Source organism: Cebidichthys violaceus, unplaced genomic scaffold, assembly GCF_023349555.1.
Source record: "Cebidichthys violaceus isolate CVI_PGR_0920_01 unplaced genomic scaffold, fCebVio1.0.p SCAF_23, whole genome shotgun sequence".
In the NCBI taxonomy this organism is placed as follows: domain Eukaryota; kingdom Metazoa; phylum Chordata; class Actinopteri; order Perciformes; family Stichaeidae; genus Cebidichthys; species Cebidichthys violaceus.
Genome location: NW_027176406.1, coordinates 3,938,408 through 3,960,988, shown reverse-complemented (window position 1 = coordinate 3,960,988; position 22,581 = coordinate 3,938,408). Strand labels below are relative to the sequence as shown.

At 43.2% G+C, this 22,581-nt stretch overlaps 1 protein-coding gene across 6 annotated transcripts; it reads right to left on the bottom strand.

Annotated features, from left to right (window-relative positions):
- Positions 1-880: 880 nt before the first annotated feature.
- On the bottom strand, positions 881-22,305 carry LOC137878122 (supervillin-like). Of its 6 annotated transcripts, none has more exons than XM_068718249.1 (34): positions 22,204-22,305; positions 19,320-19,825; positions 17,915-18,070; positions 17,610-17,786; positions 17,087-17,121; positions 16,049-16,110; positions 14,897-15,042; positions 14,109-14,331; positions 13,265-13,851; positions 12,953-13,058; positions 11,147-11,194; positions 10,955-11,017; positions 9,921-9,995; positions 9,742-9,829; positions 9,573-9,650; positions 9,457-9,489; positions 9,174-9,372; positions 8,094-8,263; positions 7,893-8,012; positions 7,671-7,807; positions 6,647-6,794; positions 6,044-6,189; positions 5,577-5,752; positions 4,582-4,726; positions 4,155-4,473; positions 3,881-4,032; positions 3,190-3,292; positions 2,888-3,092; positions 2,660-2,793; positions 2,419-2,574; positions 2,091-2,234; positions 1,878-1,990; positions 1,588-1,743; positions 881-1,381 (listed from the first exon to the last, which is right to left on the bottom strand). In XM_068718249.1, exons 2-34 carry the CDS (start codon positions 19,592-19,594, stop codon positions 1,292-1,294), a joined length of 4,965 nt encoding a protein of 1,654 aa, XP_068574350.1. In that variant the 5' UTR covers positions 19,595-19,825; positions 22,204-22,305; the 3' UTR covers positions 881-1,291. The 6 variants fall into 6 exon arrangements, with proteins under 6 accessions (XP_068574350.1, XP_068574351.1, XP_068574352.1 ...); XM_068718250.1 differs by having other exon boundaries at positions 19,320-19,620; positions 22,204-22,301; XM_068718251.1 differs by lacking the exon at positions 22,204-22,305 and adding an exon at positions 19,885-19,962 and having other exon boundaries at positions 19,320-19,620.
- Between the last annotated feature and the right edge of the window lie 276 nt (positions 22,306-22,581).

Genomic DNA, 22,581 nt, shown 5'->3' with positions numbered 1-22,581 from the left:
CCCCTTTGTACATTGTGTTTAGTGCTAATTTGCATGTGTTAGCATGCTGACACACTAAACTAACATGGTTAACTTAAACATCAGCATTTCAGTGTGGTCAATGAGAGTATGTTAGCATGCTGATGTTAGCATTTAACTCGAGTACAGCCTTACAGGGCTGCTTGCGCAGTTGTAGAACTCTTGTTTTTCCCCGGTATGATTTTCTGAGAGTCAGCACTGGACAGTGAGTCAAGAAACACTTTAATTTCGACAACAACGTTTTTAGAAAAAGCTAACACTATCAAATCAACTGTAGCTCCTGTTTCTATCTACATTCGTCCAGGAATAAGGATATTACACAAATATCAAAGTATCAAGACATTTTAAGTGCATCACCATCAGCAGAAATATTGAGAGTTCACACACTATAGAGGGATACTGTATGTTGTTATGTATTGCAGTGTTATGTGAGGCTGTTTGGAACAGCGTGTTGATTGAGGTGGAGCAGAATGAGCGTGTTGTTTTGGGCCAGAGGGATGTTATTGGAGCATGTCTACCTGCTCTCCCATGCATAGCTAATAGTGAATCCCCAAGGAGTCCTAATAAGGCATTAGCCTACCCACAGCCACAATGAACACATGGGCTTAAGCTGCAATACACATGGCACGAACCTTTGTACACACAAGGCAGGCAGACAAATGAACACATCAGTATGACACACGACTGTAAAATATACATCATAGACTACGGAGTCAAACACACTAGATTTAAGGTTTTGGTGACAATCAGGAGGAGAAGCAGCGGTTTTAAAGATCTGTTAACTGAAATTCAGCAAAAACGGTAGCTTTGAGCATGCAGAGATGTTTTGATGTAAAGGTATCAATAGAGGAGGAAACCTGTAGAAAGTGGTTAGCCTTTTATTTTTATTGTTTTTTAGCATTGAACCTTTTTTATGCACTCCTTTGTTTTCTCACCCTTATCCCACAGTTTGTTACTGATGTCCTTCCTTCCCTCCCACACGCCTTTTCTTTTTATCTTTCATTGATTTGTACAGATAAAATTTAATGGGAAAATGTGTTTGGTTTTTTGCTCTGAACAACAGCTACAGAGAAATCCATGTCTGATAAAGAGTTCACACACTCATACTAGTTTGACATCAATAAAAGTGAATTTCTTTCCTCTTTTTATTACTTTGTAAGCAGTCCTTTGTGCAGCAGCATGGTGCTGATACCCCCCAGCCATCTTCCCTTCTCAGTGGAGGAGGAAGTCCCTGCTTTCAGAGCGCCAGTCAGCCTCCATTTGTTTTCGCTGTCTAGCAAAGCAGCCCTTTGCTTTTCTTCAGATCAATTTGCTCCCAGCCGGGGAGGGAAGCATATTCATCTCTCTTCATTTCCAAAATAGTCTGAAACATAATTTTGGTGATTTATTTACAGAGGAAACAATGTGAAAATCAATTCATATAATTAAATATAAATGTTAAAATTTCAACTTCCTCTCAGGATTTATCATCAGATTATAAACAGAGCATTCATTTTCATTTGCAAAATACGGCGAACACTGCGGCCTGCTGGTTGAAAGACATCCCTGCATACTGCTCCATCAGTTTACCTGAAAGTCTTGATCAGACAGGTAGACTTCCAGGCGCTGGGGGTCCACTCCTTCAGGTAATGGGCTCCGCAGCAGCTCCTCCAGAGGGTACTGGGTCTTCATGAGCTGGGCCAGGGCGTCCTGCACCAAGGTCAGCTTCACCCTCCCCGCATCGCCCTGACACATACATCAAGCACACCCGGGGAAAGAGAGAGATTCAACTATGACCGCCAACATCAGGCTGTATTGATATCTAGACCTCAAAAATTAGAAACAGTAGATGTATAGATATAACTGCATGGTGTTTATACCTGTGTGTGGGGTCCCAGGCTCTTCTCCCAGCGGGGGAACACATTCGTAAAAGTGAGAGGTTCTAACCCCTCAAATATGAGGTAGGCCTGTGGTGGGCGTCTTGGGTTCATCTCTGGGATACAGAAAAAAGCCATAAAAATGTGTTAAACACGTCAACAACCTAGTAACCCTTTCATTTCCACGCCATTTCCTGTCAAGCATCTTCCTCCTACCTTTGCAGTACTGCAGTGCCGTCTGCATGGCACACCTCCTCTCGTCATGCCAGCAGCTCCAGGCCGAAGCCGAGCTCTCCGTCTGCTCAGGCTGACCCCTCTGCCACAGGTAGACCTCCAGACGGTTGTCAAGCAGGAACAAGGCTGGCGGACAAACAACAAACATTGGTGATATAATGGACAACAAAGTGGACATTAGATTTGATGACTTTGATGTTTCTTATGGGAGGTTGACAAGATACAAAGCCAAGTAAATGTGTAATAAAGTAAATTTTCGACAGAGGATCGCAGAGAGTGTACTGTGTTTCAGAGTTGAGTGTGCTCTCACCCGGCTGTGGTACAGTGTACAGACTCTCCTGGACAAACGGAGCTGCCATCACGAGTCCCGGCAGCCGCGATGGACTCTGCAGCTCTTCGGCCTGGAAACTCCCAGACGAGGCACTCATGTGGAAGAGACGAGGTGTGAAGTTATATTTTCCTGGATCTGACAGAAGATATTTTTTAACTGTGATTTTAAAGTTTACAGAGCTGAAATAAATGTCCTGAGTTGAAAGAAGCTGTTTTACTACCTTGCAGCATGCAGTCGTAGGCCTTCCTGTCCATTTGCCCCAAGGCTGTCCAGAAGTCTGCAGGCTCTGAGCCTTCCTCCACTACCTGCACCGTCACAGGGCTGCTTTTGCTGAGACCCAGCTCTGGTGGACACCTAATACGTAATGCATACGATTCACAAGCTGGAAAATTATTTCAACCTTCAAAAACCAGACCATTTGAAAGCCCACCCAGTGAATGTGACTCACATTTGAGTGATATGCTCCACTGCCCTCTTGCTGACTTCTCTGGAGCTGCTATGAGCTTTACAGCCAGTCCAGAGATACAGCACTCCCTGCTGGCTATTGAGCAGGACAACAGAGCCCCTGGACCTCAGACCTGCACAGCAGCAATCCACCTCTAACAGAGAGCCCTCCTCTGGGAGCTCACCTCGCACACAGAACAGATGCCACTCTGCCACAACAAACAGATAAGGTTTATTTTTAATCAAATGACAAAACAAGGAGAATGGATACAGGGAAGACAGAAATATGCCCTTACTGTACAGTACCTGCATTAGTGCAGGCCTCCTCTCGCTTTCCCTTGTGAATGACCAGGCCTCCCTGGAAAAGCTGCAGAAAACAGGGAGGTTCCTTTCCCTGAGGTACCACCACCTTCAGAAACATAACGAACACACAGGCTGTAAACAGAAACAGTCCTGCTGGAAATGAAGATGTCAGCATATAGTTCTGACTTCTCTAAATTAAATAAGCCTTAAAATATCTCCACTTTATTATAGTAAAAGTATAAATAAAAGCTCCATATTTGTAAGCACAGTAAAGAATGGTTCCCTTTAATGTTGTATTATTGTTGCATTAATCTCTCCACAGTGCTGTGACAGCGCTAAAGAAATGTGTGGCTCCACTTTATTATTGGGGCTTCTTTGTGTTTCTTTAAACCAATCACAATCGTTTTGGACAGCGCTACGCACTGGACGCAGCAACTTCGCCCTTTCCAATGTCCAATGACATTAATAAAACATTCCTCTGCATTATTATTAACATTTGCATCTGTCAAACTGCTTAAACTGTAACATGCTGAGCACATGCAGTGTGTATTTTGCTTATAACCCCTTATACTGCATTTTGTCAGCAAACTAGAGTCATCAGGTATTGAATTTATAAGTACATTATGTTTCCATCAAAAATGTGGTGAAACAAAAAAGTATAAACCATCACCAAAAATGTGTCTGAAGACCTTACCTGTGAGTCTTCATGGTTGTTCATCCCAATGGACAGGAAAGCAGCAGTGTCCCGCCCACTGACACTGGAGTGACGGCCCCGCCACAGGAGGAAGGCTGTGTTTTCTTTTTGTCCGGGACTTTTGCTACATTCATCAGGGCTGTTTGTCTTATCTATAGCAGAGACAATCTAGTTATATTTATATTTCAAATCAAATTACACTGACTGAAACAAAAGAATAAGACACAATGAGGAACGTGACGGTAGAGTATCATGGGATGATGATGTCACTGACCAACAGTGGTGGTGCTGTACGTCCAGCGGATGACGTAGGAGTCTCCTTCGTGAAGCTGTCCGGTGCTCTCCACAGGAATTTCACTGTCATCAAACTCCTGGACATGCCAAGTGTCCACAGCAACTGTTTTCAGCTCCATCTGACATCCTTCCTCCAGCGTGATGACCCCATGTCCCCTCTGGACGTCAACCCCACCCAACACGTTATGGACCAAGCCGTCCCCTCCCAGAGACTGACCCAACACCAGAGCCTTGGCGTCACAGGCGCTCAGGACGTCTGAAGGTAGAGACACGGACTGGGAAGACAGAACGGGGGCGGGCTGTGGAGAGTTGGAAGTTAAAAGCTAGAAAAGGAATCTTCAAAATCACTGTTATCTCCCTGGTATCAGTCAACAATTCACTTAAAAATGTTACACTGTGGGATGAACCTGTGTCTCCTTGCTCACTGCAGCAGCTCCCTCCATGCCTCCTTTCCCGCCTGTCCAGTCCAGGAACTTCTCCCTGAACAGAGCCGTCTCGTTGTGCTCTGAGACACAACCGAACAACGCCCAGCTGGGACGCCCCTCTCCCCTCCTGAGGACAGAGTTAAACACTTAATCCAGGAAGGCAACTCATTTTCAAGGAGTATAATGACAGTAATGCAGTAAATATACAGTTTAGAGACTTAAACCATAATAGACAATAGAAATCATTACTAACTGTTTAGTTTCAGACAGCCATCATATTTACCTGCCTTTTTACACTAGTATTTCTGCACATTTAGGTGTATTCTAAGGCTTTGGAGTTTATAGAGAATAAATATGTCTGTATACACTATATGGCCAAAGCTATGCGGACATGCCTGACCTCAACTCCATCTGACACCTTTGGGGTGAACATGGAACATGACTACAAGCCAGGCCTGAAGGGGAGCAAATCCCTGCAGCCTATTACTGAAATCTTCACAGAACAGTGGACGCTGTTATACCAGCAGATTAATGCAGAAGGTTTTGGAATGACATGTTCAACAGGTTTCTGTCCACTTGTTTGAATTTCTAAACAACTGTCTTTTGCCAGCTGCAGCATGTCAGTGTGTAGTGTTGACTTACAATGACATGTCATATGGATTCAATGCTGTATGCTGTTTTTTTTTCCATGTGTGGCAGTGTGGAATTACGATGAATTTTGCTTTTGTTTCAGAGACCAACTGCAGACTACTGGGGTGTGGCTGCATGCACAGTAAACTTAATGCTGTATGCTCACTGTGTCTAGAGTGGAATTACATCCACCGCATATATTGTGTGCACCGCAGTGTTCAATGCGCATAGTACATACTCAGAGCTGCACTCCACTGTTTCTGTAACGTGTTCTGATATTGATATGCTGTGTATTGTTCGCCGTGAAGTACAAACTAAAAGCTTTACCGCCTGCAGTGTGAACTTACTGCTCTGAGTTCGGGTTGGACTGCGTGGGATCCAGTGGATTGACTCGACAGTTGCTGTAGTCATAAGCTCCAACCCACACTTGGTGAGTCAGCTGGAGAGCAACATTCCTCCTGCTGAGGGAAACATCCTGTCCATGCCACAGGTACACCTCACTGCCGAAATCAAAAACCAGGGCCTGTGTACACACACACACACACACACACACACACACACACACACACACACACACACACACACACACACACACACACACACACACACACACACACACACACACACACACACACACACACACACACACACACACACACAGTAGGTTCATCGAGTTAAAACTGAGACAAGATCTATCTGACTATCAAAGCTATTACGATTGACATAATGTCTGACACGAAACAAATTGGCAACAACACATGATCAACAGCAAGAATGATGGAGCAAACAGGAGAATCCAGAGGAGACCTCAGACCTCAGTGGAGCCCAGCAGGGAGATACTGGGGATGGAGGCCCAAGCCAGTTCATGAGGCACCAGTCTGTTCTCCACCAGCCTGTACACACAGTTGGACTCCACCACACCACACTCATAGAGCTCATCCTCCTCTTCTGCACTGGCTCCTGTGGGGAAAGCAAACAAATCTTTCATCTCATTTTTCCAGTTGTCACTTTTGTCGACTTTTATCACATCAGAAGAAAACATCAGTTAAAATAGTTTTCCAATTGTAGCGAAAATTACATGTTAAAAAAAGGTCAGCCTTGGCAGCAAATACAGTATTACATCAAATGATTACGCAAAATACATAGTAATTTAAACAGGATTGAATATACTGATGTTACAGTAATTACAATATACAGAAATCTTAAAGTTCACATAGTCTACTCCACTTTATAGTCTCATTACATTCCAGTTCCCCTGCCTCCTACCCGGTCTTTTCGGTAATGTATGTTGGTTTTTCCACAGCAACAGGGTCGATAGATTCTTATTATATTGATTAATTTATAATCTGCCCTTTACAAACTAATGATACACAGTAATCCTAAAACAATCTAGGCATCAGACATTATGATCACTAACCTCTGTATTGTCTCCTTCCTCCTAGAAGCCTCCAGAAGTCTGCAGCCATGCTGCTGTCACAGTTTAGCCCTTCCTCCAGATGGACCACCTGAGAGGCCTGACAGCCGAGATCCTGATGACTCTGGATGGATGATGCCAGCTCAGAGGCCTGAAAAACAATAATGATCAGTTTCTAACCACGGCAGAACAGGCATATGGAATTAGGTAATAAACCAGGTGCTGCACCAAATTCTGTGGCCCATCAGATGCTGTGAGGTACAGTATTTTAGTATTATTACAACTGCAAATTTTGTTATCAAACTGTATTTTGATAGCAGCTGTTACCAAAAAGAGGTCCCCTTGTAGTATTTAGATTGAGTCACGAGTTTTAATATGTTTGAAAGCAGAAACTGTGGTAATTATTTCACCATGTTTGGGAACAGCTAAAACTAAAGTATGTGATAAAAACATTTGAAATGGCAAAACAGATGAAATGCTTAATGAAGTCACATAATTTAACACCTGGAAAGTCCAAAGTGAATTTACAAACCCAACAATTATATTTGACTTGTGGCACGTGTTCTGCAAAATGGTATAATCTTTCATTTGAAATTTTAAACCTCCAACGTGGCAAAATGATCATTAAGTAACTGAACTGAAAGTAATCAAAACATACATATTAGGCTGTAGATTATGTAACGCATTACAAAGCATCTATATTGCCAGTCTTACCTCCAGAAACTGTTAATATGTTTTACTGCATGTGCATGCTGTGAAAAATGTGTTCCATTCCCAAAATGCTGCTTACCATTTCAATTTGTAACACCCAGACAGATGTTCTTCTCCAGCACATAAAGTGATGTTTTACGGCGTTAGATAATAAGGTTTTGAACTGAAGCATTTTTACACATTTTCACCAAACTCACATTTTCTGGCACGCCTTATACCATATACACCTATTGTATCGTGGCATCCTGTACATGTATGCTGACAACAAACTGTGTAGATCCCAGTCGTAGAAAATGAAAACAGTCCTCGTTGGTACCTTGGCTTTCTCTTGTTCATTGGCAAACTCTGCGCTCCAAAGGATGCAATGCTCCGGAGTGACCAGCAGGAAGCAGTCCCCACTGTTCAGTGACTGCACTGACGGCTCCACCAGACGCACCTGGACATGCCGCCTACCTGTCACCACAAGCACTAGTTAATATAAAAACCTCAACACACAGACGTCATTATAAGCACACAGAGGAAACAAATATTTTCTGACCTTTGATGTGAATGAGCATCAGGCTGCTGAAAGGAGGAGAGGACTTGGTAGAATCTGAGGAACAGATGAAGTCCTCTGATGCAGAAAGATGTAAATCTGCCACCGAGGAGTTCTTGGACTCTGTCGGGAGGGAAAATTCAAGATAAAGCAGAAGCCAAATAAGGAAAGACAAAGTCAAGACAAAGAAATATTCCCACTCACTCTTCTCTGCTTGGGAGTTCTCCTCAGCAGCTGTGTTGTTGACTCTCTCTCCCATGTAGTCCTGCCTGATGTCTTCCCGGGCAGCGAGAGCCCTCAGAGGGTTTCTGGAGCCCTGAGTCCGACGGGACGGACGGACGGACCGCCTGTGCTCTGCTACTGATGAGGTCAGTCTGCACCGCACACACATGACAAATACAGCTTCACACAGACAGTACAGGTAGTCTCCATGAGTATCTACAACAATATTATTAATAACTAAAAGCTAATGATGTGTTACTACTGCTGTGAGAGGAAGTATAAACAACATAGTGATTTTGCTCTGAATCTAAGAAATTAAATTAAATGCCATCAATAACTTTTGAGACAGTTATGAGATTTAAGAGAGCTCCATACTAACCCTGCTGGGACTCACCAGCAGATGGCTGTATTACATTCTCAGAGGCAGAGAATTTACAACAAAGACCAAAGTTGGAATCGATGGATTCAGCACACAAACCACATCTATATCAAATTGAAAAAACTTAATATATATTGTATTGGCCAGGCTATAAAATGCAATAATGTTGGTGTATTTAAATGGGCAACAATGAATCCGAAAACTTAGACACGACTTCCGGTAAAAACACAAGGTGTTTTTAGGTTTTACGGTGTGAAAACCAGAAACACCTAATTACATATTCACATAAAAACAACATTAAGGGCCGCAACAAATGTTACCGCTTAAAATTTCTAGTTTATCCCTTTTAAATTTATTTATATAAATAAATAATATTCTAAATTTAATATTGTCAACATAACTATTATTATGGGGAAGATTCTACTCTTCTTTTTTTTAATTAATCTATTTATTTAAGGCTAAGAAGTCAAATGTTTAGGACCATTTCTTGGGCTTTGTATGCATTTCAGCCCTGATGTCTGTCAGTGAAGTGTTTATATAGATTAAGGTATTATTATTACAAATATAGATGTGGTGCAATTTATCTTCCTGAAATCAAGATCATTTCCACACCTGTCAAAGACCATAGCATAGTATAGATTATTGCTCAGATAGATACAATATGTGGTAAAAACCAGGCTCACATGGGTGCGTTGGTTTGGCAGAGGACACTCAGGTCCTGCTCACTCTCTGCAGCAGCGACGTCTCCACAGGGTGGGGGGGCGCAGGCGGAGGGAGGTGACTGATCTCTGTAGAAACCAGCATCGAACGTGTTTGATTCACCCACAGGCGTCTCCTCCCTCACTTCATGTGGGACCACTGAGATCGGGGGGCTCTGTGGAGCTGCAGGGGGACGGGACAGGAAATATGAAATAAAATACTTAAGACTTAAACAACTTATATCAGTGAGGCTTTAAATGACCTTACCTTCAAACTCAACCAAAGACTGCATGGGGATTTCTGTTAAGCAAATACAAGTTAACAGTTTAGAGAGAAACAGTCAATAAAAAAAAGTTTTTATTCATATCTAATGCAGCTCTAACCATCATATGAGCATGTTAGAGCTTCAGAGGAGTGTTCCTTGTTATGAGAAGTGTCATTTCTGTCCAATTCTGGAGATCCTAACGGACACAGAGGGCACAAGTCAGAGACCGTAACCTCCTGAGGTGAGGATATAATGAGAGTAGAGAAAACCAGATCAAGTAAACTCACCTCTCTTGTTCACACATCCAGTCTCTTGCGCCTTACTTTCCTGCTCTGTATTCATTTCCTCAACTTCGTCCATATCATCGTCAATCCTCTATAAAATCATAAAAACAGATGTGTTCATGTAGGATACAGATGAGCTCTTCTGTAGATTAAAATGTGAAAAAGAGATGTCGCTCTGTCACCTTCTGTCTCCACTGAGGCAGAATCTGGTCTTTGGTAGAAGAGGAGACTTCTTGTGCCTCAAAGGACAGACTTGTCTGAAGATTAAGTAACAACAGAATACATGGATAAGTAAGCAACAGGTGAGTTCTTTAGTGTAGTGGGGAAAGACCCCTTTAGAGACACGCATGAATATATGACGTTGAATGAATCCGATTTATTTGGGAACAATAAACAAACGGCATGAAAAAAAACTATCAAGATACTAAATGTATTCAGGCAGCAAAACAAAACATGAAGTCCAAGATGTACAGACTTTTAACTTTTAAACTGTTTCTTTTAGCATTCATTTTTTTTATATTGTACATACATACACTAGCATAATTACATCATTATATTATTGCATCTGTGTTTAGCTGCTTCCTGTTGCTTTGTATAATTTATGTACTATCTTAAGAATGATTCATTTCGGCATCTTAGCAGTTGATAATTTGCCTTCAGGCACATTTACAGAGCATTGATTAATGTGTGTTGTCCTCATAAATACAGAGAGGGAAATACAAGGGAAACATGTCATTCCTCAACAAGGAATGATATCAGTAAAATGCTAAATATGTTGCTCTTGAGTTTCCTGTCAATTCAGCAGGAGAAACATGAAGAGAAACATCTAGTTCACGTTCGTGATAATGTTGCCAAAACTCCAGCTTGGCTCTTTTTCTTTCTTTTTTCTTTCTCTAATGTTGTTTCCAATTGTTAAAATTAAAATTAGGAAGGTTGGATATGATCGTATGACAGAAAAAAGTTTTGTGTAAGAGAACAAAAAAGAAAATATAATCAACAGAAACTGATACGTGAGCGATGCGATGTGTTCAGAAAAAAGATCATTTTCAAACAAAAAAACATTCTGCAGGTGACAGAGTAGACTTGTTATCGAGAGTGAAACTTCACACATCATCTGCACGTGAGACTGTGCGCTGAAAAAACTTTTCACTGCATACAAAACACTGCAAACCAAAAAGCGACTATGAGTCAGCCATGCAGCGACTCAAACAATTACCTGATTGAAACACATGATATATTGGGGTGTACTGCTAGAATAGACAGAAGCAAAGACGGGTTCCTGGGAGAGAAGAGCAATTAGAAGAGAAAGGGGTAGGCTAAAGCTATTGTAAAATTAGTAATTCATACAATCTTCATAACAGGGATTTAGATGGATCTATACATTTCAAAGCATTAGTGGAAAACTTACCCAGCACTGAGTGTTGACACTCTCCACATGAAGGTTTTCTGTCTCTTCCTGCAGAAGTAAAAAAAAATAGATATCACCGTGAAATTACAGTAGGACAATTGTTTTTTGTAATACAAGTTTTATGAAACGTTACATTTAAATATTGAAATGAGGCATTATCTTATGCTAGCTTTTGGTGAATTTAAGTAGTAACAAACACCAAAACAACTATTTTGGATGTTTTTTTTCCACTAGTCTGCAGGAAGACATTTGACGGTTATGGAAGCAAAATAGCCCAAGATCTTAAAATTGACCATTGTTTTTGCCTGGGGTCTCCCCTTAAAACACACACACACACACACACACACACACACACACACACACACACACACACACACACACACACACACACACACACAGTACAGCTGAGTTCATAAGGTCATAAAAGGGTCAACATTTAATCACCAGAATCAAATCAGTCTGTTTACATTTCACATAATGCTCTGAGACAGTCAAACCCCTGTCAGTACACAAATGCTAGATATTCCCCAGTAACTCTGATCTCAAGACATTTAGCACCTACCAAATCCAGAGTGCCATTGCTAAGAGATGCTATATCTGGTTTCACTGGAAGAACAAATGCACCGATCTAACCACTGGCCTCTTCTCATTCTGGATTTCAGGCAGAGTGAACACAACAAGCTCAAAAACAAAATCCAGAGAATTTAGACCAAAACACTACAAAATCTGTGGATATGTTGTGTTAGTTTCTAACATGATTTAACCAGTTAAAAATAGTTTTAAGTCAAAGTGGAATTTTCTTGATACCCATCAAGTGGCCTGCCTTATGCTTTCCTGAAAACAAAGTGTTACTGAATCGTGCCACCCTGTGAATCTCTCTCACTCTTTCATTTATTTAGTCATTCAGGCAACCATGACTGCACCAAAATGACATGTTTCAGGTTTCTATTTTGTCATGACAGCAGCCTGTGTTTTATATAGCCAGCAAGGTGACAAGATGTTTGCTTACAGCTAATGTTTGGGTATATAATCTGAAATAAGACCTGAATGGTCCTGTGGGCAGAGAATTCAAAGCAGAAAATAAACTGGGGATTTCAGACCACACCAAATAACACTATATTGATGTTGTGCATGTGCAAAGAGTTTGTGTTGTTTCAAAACTGGTCAAAGTTAAAGTGATTTTTTGCACGACGCATAAAATCAAGTGTGTAGGTGCTAAGTGCTGTCGTTTACACTGTCTTGTAACGTCTTTGAATTATGTACTTTGGAGATTAATGACTATGAATTTGAATATGAAAAATGTGCAGAGGAGCTAGCAGCATTTTGACTCCCGGAGTAGTGCATGACAGTCTTCCTCTCAGGCTGCAAGTGTAAGTGAGGGTAGAGCAGTAGCTTCCTGTAGCTGGTAAAGCTTCATTACTGTGGCCACTGGAAAGCGACCTAAATGAACACATCCATACTATATATTTTATATCACCTCTGGATTTGTCTGACAATCCAAACATTTTGTTTAGGAAGATTTAAGTGAGTAAATTAAACTGAAAGCTTAAAAGTGAGGGGGACAAAATGGGATTTTGAAAAGTGAAATTAGACGGCATCCCTCTCTGCTGACAGTCTAGTTTGGAGCCAGTGGGTTTCAAAGGATTAGAGATTATGGAGGGCCAAACTCTTTCCCCTTTCCCAGACAAGAAGCAGAGCAGCTGTTGATTCTGCAGCTGTGACTTGGTCCTCTGAGATCATCGTTACACATACTGAAGATATCACAGACCTTTTGCAGTAACAGTGTGACATATCTTTGTTTCTCACCTTACTTCTGCTGGTGTTGGTTGACTCTTGCAGTTTGACTTGAACATGTCCCATGGCTGTTGTTTCTTCATTTATCCTCCTCACACCGTCTTCCTCATTCGGCTGTCTTTTGGACAAAACAAATATACAGAATATAAGCCATAGAACATTATACTACCAAAAAACTGTATTTCAGTTCAATTGGCATCCTAAAACTGCTGAGAGCTGTATTTTTGTTGGTGACATCTGTAAATTTGATAATTTTTGGAGCACACTAATACATGAAGCAAATTTCTTCTTTTTTTTGCGTATAATGAGACATGCATCACTCACTGAATTCTCCCAGTCGTATCTGAACTGTCCTCCGCAGAGGAAACCAGCTGTCCCGGCAGCTTTGTCTGGCAGGGCCTCTCCTCCTGAGGAGTGTCCTGCTCTGACATGGCTCTTATCGGTGTACAGGCAATGGTTTCCCTCCTGGTTCGAGCCCTGTGCCTCCAGGGAGTGGCAGCCAGTGAGCCTCCCTCCCCACCTGAAGCCTCTCTTCTCTCCCTCCGTGGTGCTGCAGACATTTCCTGCAGCTCTGCGCTCTCCCTACTCCCATGCATCCCTGCTTCTTCAAAGCCTCCGCCATTCTGTTCATGGCTGGGAGGTGCATCCGTCTGACCGCTCTCCTTCCTGCTCCACTCTGAGCCTCCGGAGCAGCTCTTCTTCAGGATTCCTCTCAAGACTGGCTCATGGTCGTGGTGCTGTAGGCCCTGCTGGGTAGAGCCACTGGGGTCAGCAGGCACAGGACCAGTGTCAGGTCTTGGCTGGGAAAAGCGTATCTCACTGGGTTTCAGGTTGACAGACGAGGCCTGCTGTCTGTCGGACAGACGACGGGACAAACAGAAGGCGGGAAGCTGTACAGCGCCTTTTTGGAGCTGAGCAGAGACAAGGCCAAAGGGTGAGACATACAGTAGGTATCAATCATTTTCAAAATGTACTTGATTTAGAAACATGCTTTATATTCAGAGATGATGTATATTTAATTTGTAACCAAGTTTGAATCTTAAAAGCCTTCACTGTCTCCTTCAAAAACACTGTTTCTCTTGTGTTCCTTCTTCGTTTCGTTTTTAATATTGACCATCTTTTATTGTTATTTTTGTATAAAACACAGATTTTTGGCTTGTCTACTCACCAGGCTGACCTCCTCCACAGTGATGGGCTGAGTGCGGTACCGAGCCCCCTTCTGCCTCCGTCTCTCTGGGGGCCCATCAGCAGGGCCGCCCTCCTCCCTCCCCGGCAGGGAGAGTTTGTTGAACAAGGCCAGCTTCTCACTCATGGTCAGCTTGCAGCTCTCATCGCTGTCCTCCACTGACTCCGCCTGCAAGGACTCCACTGGTGGTGCTGGTTTGGGGGTGCTGCAGAGAAATATGAGCACACGTTATATAAAAAAGGCTTGTGATTACAAAATAAGAGCACAACTAATAATGAATTGATCTTGCTAGATCTTGTGTGCACATCAACATGAACACATACACCGTACTGCTGCCGGAAATACTCATTAGAGCGTCAAATGTGTATGACTCCGCCACCCAAGGTTGTCCCCAATAAATGCACTATTTACTCCTGTTTTAGTAAAGTTTACGAATAACTACAATGCGCAGCTGTTTTAGGAAATGAATTAGCCTTTTTTATATATATTTGTGACCTGTATTTAAAGATTTGTGTCATTGATGGTTTTGTTCTTTTTATGGGATTTGTTGACAGTAAGAAATTATAGAATAGCGGCAGCTTTACCCTTTAAACATGTGAAGCTAAGTGAAACAACTATGGAGCAAATGTCTAAAGTATTGCCATGCCAATATTGGTACTGTGCATACAACTGTTGAGAATCCAACCAAATGCCCATGTAATATGCTTCTATATAAGGTTCCTAGTGCTGAAGCTAAAATCTCCCTCCATGTGGCCACTAGGCTTCCCCACCTGATTGCCACGATTTCCTCACAGGTGATTGGCTGAGTAAGAAATCGATGGTCGTTTCCCCGCCGCACCCTGCGTTCATGACAGACGCTGCCCGAGCGAGGCTTTAGGTAGGCCGAGGCCTCTGGTGTGGCAGACTTCTCCAGCTCCTACGGAGGAGGCGGGGAAACATGTTAATATCAGCACATGACATGTGGTCCTTTTAGCAGCTTCAATCAACAGCCTCCACCTGCTAAATAAGTAATAAGGGATACCACAAAAATGGCTCTCCTCTCCTAATGTCTCCTGTTCTATTTGTATGGACGGATGGAGGGAGGGGATGTGGGTCGGATAGCTGGTTAATAAAGCAGCTTGCTGTAAGGTGGAGCGTGTTGGCTACATGGATAGAATGCCAGCCCAACAGGTCACAGTGTAACCAGAGCTCTGCCGGCTTCAGTTACCCCCCCTGCCTGCCTCCACAGAGTAGCAGGCTAATTATATACACCGCTGCTATGGTTGTTAATGGTAATACAGTGTCTGGCACATTTACACCTGGTGCTTCATGACTAAAAGTGTGCAGGAGGTGAAAAGGAATGGAGACTGGAAAAAACAGTGTTTCATCTTCTGTGCAGAGACAAGAACTGTGTTTTCCACAATGTAAATTTAGTCTACAGTACAAACAGACACACCATAGCATAAACTGTGCACTTGTTTAACCATTCATATCTCTCAACATGAGCAGGTTGTGTTCTGCGTGCTCAGCGCTGACTCGCCATGCGTCTCAAACCGTAAGGTGAGCAGCTGAGATGAGCTTTCTCTAGCTGTTCAATACATTTCTCGATAATTTATCACCAGTTCATAACAGTAGCTTTTGATCTAGTACGGGGCATCTGTCATTATTAGATGAATTTCAGTTTGCAGTTGGCAGCAGATCTAGTTAGATGAGTTCATCGCAGCCTAATTGTCATGAGTAAACTTTCAGAAAGCCTTAAATTATTCAGCTGTGACTGTGTGTGGACGCACGTCTCCATCACATCAGATGGCGAAACAAGGAAAAGCCTCGGATGGATTGTATTTAGAAGCGGGCAATAGACAGCACATAATATAGGAGAGAATAAACAGGTCATGAGCAGCAGCAAAGATCCTGTTTCAGTGCCGAGACAAACTTAGACTCACTTTAAACAAAGACATCTTGGCTGCCACACTCATTTTGGCTCTGTCGTCTGTTTTCACATCAGCTGCGAGAAGACAAAAGGCATTAATCACTGTGTCATTAACAGTTTATGAATCATCACACATTTCAGACACTACCTAACTTAAAGAAGGTGCTGGAAATCAAACAGGCCTCAATCGGTTAGTTTGTGATTTTTTGTGATAAACAGACCCTTCAAAACACCAAAGTCAAACAATAACACAAACAAAATAACCGATCGAGGCGGCTGTAGACGAGCAGCTCCCTTGTTCTGTGAGGTAAAATTACTAGTTTTGACAAAAGGTGGCTTTAAAGAGAGTAGACGACGGCAGTTAAAATATTCTAAATACAGCCTGCACTTAAACTTCTTTTAGGTGTCTAAACTGCGTTTTGCTGCCGCCCCCGTCCACAGCAGCACATTGCTTTGCTGCTTCTCCCAGCTGGGGGAGCGCCAACGTCCATCTGCTGAAGGTAATAATAAACTGGCTAAAGATAAGTACCTCATACAAAACCACATTTAAAAAAATCAGAACTATCCCGTTAACTTATGCTGTATTTGTAGAGTGAATGCACTATAAAGTGAAAGGCAGACAACATATGGCCACATGGTTTTGTGAGACATAAATCTGTCATCAAAGAGGAGTTTAAACACTGTGGGCCTTAAAATGTAACCCGATTCATTTCATGAGCTGTTATATGGCTTTGTGGAGGCAACTGTGCAAGTTGGATGCACACTCTAAATATTTGTTTTGAAAGAGGTGTGTGATGAAAATGTATTTATTTTTTATGGTATTTATGATCCTTCTGTTGCCACTTAATATCCCACTGAAGATTTTAACTTTTTTCCCTGCTGCCATCATTGTGTTTACATCATTTTGTGTCAGTGGTGACCATTATTGTGCTGCTGCGACCTTCTCCCTCTCTTCACACGGCCAGTGTAGCAGCGTAACAGACAAAAGCCATTTGTCTCTGAACACAACAACAAACTGTGAGATTAAAGCCAGGCGGGAAAACAGCTTTACCTTTACGGTTCTCCTCTTCCTCTGCATCCAACTGCCTAGAAGAAGGAAAGGAGGCAAAACATGAAGTCACCGGGTGAAATACAGACAGGTTGGTGATGTGGAGCTGAATCTCCGGCTCCTGTGCGATCCTCTGCAAGCTTACAATACATGTCTTTGTGCTTCAGTATGCAGCTCCGAACAATCAAGATACTGTGTCATATTTGCATGCTCGGTAAAGCAACACTGTGGAGGTCATGACGGAGGACAGACATGCAAACCACACCACCCGTGGGCATTTATGTAAAGGTGCTGCACCTGTCACACCTCAGGCAAGTTTGACTGCATTTTTATTAGCAAAGAGCAGATATCAAACACAAACCGTCAGCAATTTGAAAGCCTTGGAAGTCACCAGATGCAAGTGGTTCTGGAAAACCATAGTCATACACTACTTTAAAAACATGTCAGCGAAACACTGCAAACAGCATCTTCTTTGGCAAAAACCAAACCACGTGCCTCATCTTGCACCACAGCACACAGCCCCTACCCGCTGCTCTCCTCCATCTCATTGGCTGTGATTGGCTGTGTCCTGAAGCGATCGCTCGTCTTGCGACCACCACCTGGCCCCCCGGGGAGGTACCGCCGGGAGCGTCGCCGCCCCCCCTCAGAGCCCGGCTTCACAGCCAGATCCAGAGAGGACGTGGCTTGCCCAGCGTCAGGGCAACTAGTATCCACACAAACAGAGCAGGGGGAGGGAGGGGAAGAAGATGTTGAGGCGAGGACAAATACAGCCACAGAGGTACAGAGGGCTGACAGTGACAGTCTGGATCACACACATGCAGGTGACCCTACACTTTATCGGGCTGCGCTCCGCTCCCCGTCTGCTGCAGAAGAGCACTTCTCAACTGGCCCACCGACACTCGAGTGTGGAGCTGCGGGGCATCGAGTCCAACAGGGACGAGGTGCCCCTCCCCACTCAGCATGCTGGCAGAGTCCGGGGAACCCTGCCTGGAGGGGGCGGGAGTGAGGGGAAGGAAGTGAGGATGCAGGTGTGGGCAATGTAGGGGTGAGGAATGCTCTCGGGGGAAAGAAATCAACCTTGCAACCTTGAACCTTTCCATCAAGAGAAGCCAAAAAAAGTGTGCAGCTCCAATCATGACGTTGTACCTTTTTTTCCTGACACTAAAGAGGTTACCAGTCTCTCCTCTGAGGAAAAGCACCCAGACCACATGATGGGAAAAGTGTCAAGCCGGAAGCGTACCAATCAACTGCAGAAGAAGAATCAGACTGGCTTTAACGTTCCCTGCTGGGACCCACTGATTTAGATCGCTCGGTTTGAATTAGTAACAAAGGTTGCAGAGCAGCTGGTGAAGTCAAGGATCTGGAGCTGCTCAAAGGTTACGGGTAAGAAGCAGACCAAGTTCAAAAACTGGTAGTATAACCTCCTGGGATTTACATTGTGAACTTCAGAAAAGTTGTAAATAGATCCTGAATACTATAATCCCTCACTAACTTCTTGCTCTCAAGTCTAAAATCAAGACTTATTTGACCTTTAATTTGATCCAGGTCTGTGTGAAGCTGTTCAGTAGCAGTGACTAAAACAAAGGGAGGAGGATCAGTTTTAATGCTTCTGAAGAAGAAAGCCATCCACTTGTGTGCATTTTCTACACAATTTACAGAGAATAGATAATGAAGTTACATGTGCATTTAACATAGAACTACATGACATCCCTTTTTTCTCTCTGGTTACACTACCCTTCTCCTCAGTGATGATATTTATATGACGCTGTCACCAAAATATTTACTATCCGTTGTGTTATTTTAGGATGACACCTACAGTTAGCATAGATGTCAAGGTGGAAAAGGTTGAAGCAGGTGAAAGGTGTCATCGGGGGTTAGGAAGTGGGCATGTTGCTTTATTGGTGTTTGGACAAATTAAGCCCAGGAGACCTGCTCTCCTCCACATTTAAGCTCGAGAAAACATAAAGACACAAACACTTTGCTGCATCCACACAACGCAAAACCTCTTTGGTTATTTACAGATTTCTACAGCTCTGTACAAAAGTTTTAAAAAAAGATGCTCACACAGATTTTATGACCCCATGCATCTAAAATGTGTTGCGTTACCAGCTGGTCGAAGACACTGAACAGAGATAGAGTCACGTATATGACTTTTAATAAAATAACATTATTGGATTTTATGAAAATATTAGCCCTGGGTGAAGGCTGTGTAATGTTTGCATCAGACAGGACTCACCTTCTCAAGTGGTTGGACTCTGCAGGATCCTCTAATCCATTTGTAACCCCTCGCGTCCTGCCGTTCACTCTCTCACTGAGGCCATCTGAGTTCAAAGTCCCTCTGTGGGCTTCGGTCGCTGGGTCGTGCCCCTCTTTCCTATCCCTCCTCACCCACTTGGAAGGTAGCTCCTGCATGTTGCCAAAGCGTTCGGCCAGCTCTCGCCTCCTCTCGGCTTTATAGCGAGCGATCCGCTCTGACCTGGGCTCCAGGACTGGGTTCTCCGTGGCATCCATGTCCCTCGGGAGGATTCAGTTGATATCTGCTCCTCGAACAATTGCAAAGCATTTAGGAACAGAAATCAGACGGGTTGTTCTTTCTCCACTTTTCAGCTAAGTCAAAACACGGGAGCCAAACTTTCCTCTGGTAAAATTCAGATTCCATTGGACCTAAAGACTTTCTTAGCTGAGAGTCCACCAATCAGAGGTTGAAGAACAATCTGTTCCTTGATGGGTGACACATTGCTCCTGAAAGAGGAATAAGCAAACAAAAAATAGGTCAGAGGCTAACTCAGACAGAGACTCACCACTCATGTGCCCTTCAGCAGTCTGTACGCGTCTTCCTAGAGAGGTTCATGACAACGTTGATGAGTCTTCATTATAAATTAACTAATTTCTCTACAAGTGCATCCTCTTGCTAGAGTCCATGTAAGATGACCTGCACCCGCTTGCAGTGCCATGCTGGAATCTCCCCTTGCACTGAAACTCAACACCTCAGCTCCACCCTGGGTCCGGGCCTCGGTGGCACTGAGAATTCAGCCTTGCTGGTCTTCTCCACAACACTGACTGTAACTTCTTGTTCAAATGTTATCTAGCAAGGTGCAATGAATCCCCGATTGGCTATGGATTCAAATTAGTTCATGACCTATCTAAATTATGACATGTTCCCAGGCAATGTGCTGACAAAGATGAGCCAAAAAAACCTCCCAGTTGGCTACATCGTGGTTGCCTGGAGGTGAATAAACAACACTAACAACGCCTGAGGCTGTAAGCCACATATAAATAGCACAGATATGACACGATTTGCATTTAAAGACAGCGGCTAACCATCAGATAGGTTCACAAATGAGCGACTATGAGCGCTGAAACTGTGGATGTCAGCATTCCTGATGCAGGAAGCACAATGGAGCGAGAACAAAGAGACATGAGCCACTGACTTAGTAAAGCAGATATATCTGCAGCAGGGCTGAATGGCTCTGGTGACAGTACAGCTCAAAGTAAAAGATGCAAGTTTATTTTAGCATGTTTGCTGCTTCTCTTAGACTGGAAAGAAATACAGAGTGATTATAGTGCGATGATTGTCAAAGCCTGCACAACTACTGGTCAGGTCTGCCTTTTATTTGTCACCCAAAATACACAACACCCAAAATATACTGAATACAACGAAGTCATCTTGACTAAACTGAAGGCCACATTTGCAGACATTGTCAGCAGGAGATTGACTGATCCCTTCACAAGACAACAAGCTCAGAGATTTGTGTTCTGTGTATCTGTGTTGCCACTTCAAAACATGTGTACATGTGTTTTGAACCAGATTTGAAGAATTCAGAGAGAGCAAGCCACGAGCATCCCCAGTCCCTCTGACGCCACACTCTATGTTTTCGCTGGCAGAACACAAGAAAGTCGCCACGCTTGTTTAAAGAGCAAAAAGTCATGCGACATGCTGCAGGACTGCCGATTGGAGGGGGCAATGCCATAGAGGCTCAACAGGGATCATTGGCTTCTAATCCAGCGACACTCGCCCTGAAATAAAGCCTGTGGATGAGCACACAGGTCCCATTCTTTTCATACTCAGACAGGGAAACTTCAACAATGGTTTGATATTCTAATGAAAATATCAAGAGGGTTAAACCAAAGCCAATTAGTGTCAAGCTAAGGGTATGAATCCAAATCTTCCACACAGTTTAACAGACACTCAAACACTCCAATAGCACTTTCAACCTTACCGGGTATATATTTTACATGCTGACAGACTTGTTTTACTCAAAGTGCAGACAGCAGCAGCAGAGTAAACCTGATTAAAAGGCTAGACAGGAATAAGCCGCCGACCAATTACACCTGTCCTGGCTGATCTACCTGCATGAAAGCACATCATGAAGCATGAGGAATTCTCAGAGGCCTTTCCTTCATACATCCACTATGCAAGTGTTCAGCAGCAAAAGTCGTGACTCTGGATGTGTTCATGTAGATATGCATTGACCTCTTGCCTGATCTCAACATTAAAAGTCATGTGGCTGCAGGGCAGAGACTGCAGCTTTCTCCTCATGTAACCACCCTAATCCACTTGTTAGCCCTCAGCGGGATGTAGCACATTAACAGCTGCTCTGATGGCAGCTTTAACATTTCACATATACATTTTATTCATTTGTCCAACTAATTGCTACCCAGAGTGTGAAACTCCTAATATTTAAAATAGATTGTGAAAAAAATAGATGAACATTTCAATCACTAGATGCATAGAGTAACATTAGTTACCAAAGTACTTTTAAATTGAAATATTTTATAGTAATTCCTAGTGAACAAAAATAAAGTATTCTAACAAATGGCAAAGACCATAATTGAGTCAGTTGGGGAATAATGAGAGAAGGCTAACACACAAACATAAGGTGTTAAGATTAACGGTTCTTGCCAACAACACTACACACAGCTTTCAACACATGGCTCGCAAAGTGATCAGACACCATAACCTCCATGACCACCGTACTACCCGAACTTCAGCAGGTTCTGGCATAACAAACACCAACAGTGATGAAATATTCAGAAGCTTGGTCCTAGCTGGCGCCTGGCTACATTTGTTTACAATAAATTCGTTATTAGAGACAGCGGGGGTAAAATGAAGAACTTACATGCACTACGCGCCGTGTGAACCGGGCATGAGTGGTGCCGCTGCCCTTCCTCAGACCGGCGGTCCCTCCCCACTGGCCCCTTCAACCGGACTGTCGCTCCAAATGTAGTCACGCTTGCAGTATCAAGGGGGAGAGTATAAATAGAAGGACAAACCCCGGGACGCCCCCGCCACTGTCCAGGAAGTAGCCGTAAATATGGCAACCAAAGGACGCAGCTCTCCTCGAGCTGTGGTCGCGTGCGTTTTTGTGGCGTTTAGAGCTTCACGTCAAATGACTTCACGTCAGTTGTTTTGTTTGTTTGGTAATTTGAATAATTGGGAATTCGTTGGTTACTTCTCAAATCTGAAGCACAATACCAACCAAATAAACATAAATCAA

Excerpts from the sequence above, each read along its gene's own strand:
- LOC137878122 (XM_068718249.1), bottom strand. The coding sequence starts at position 19,594 with ATGGATGCCACGGAGAACCCAGTCCTGGAGCCCAGGTCAGAGCGGATC. Across the intron at positions 11,195-12,952 it reads CCAACACCAGCAGAAGTAAG|GAAGAGACAGAAAACCTTCA; the intron begins GTGAGAAACAAA and ends TTACTTCTGCAG. Across the intron at positions 4,033-4,154 it reads GTACAGCACCACCACTGTTG|ATAAGACAAACAGCCCTGAT; the intron begins GTCAGTGACATC and ends TCTCTGCTATAG.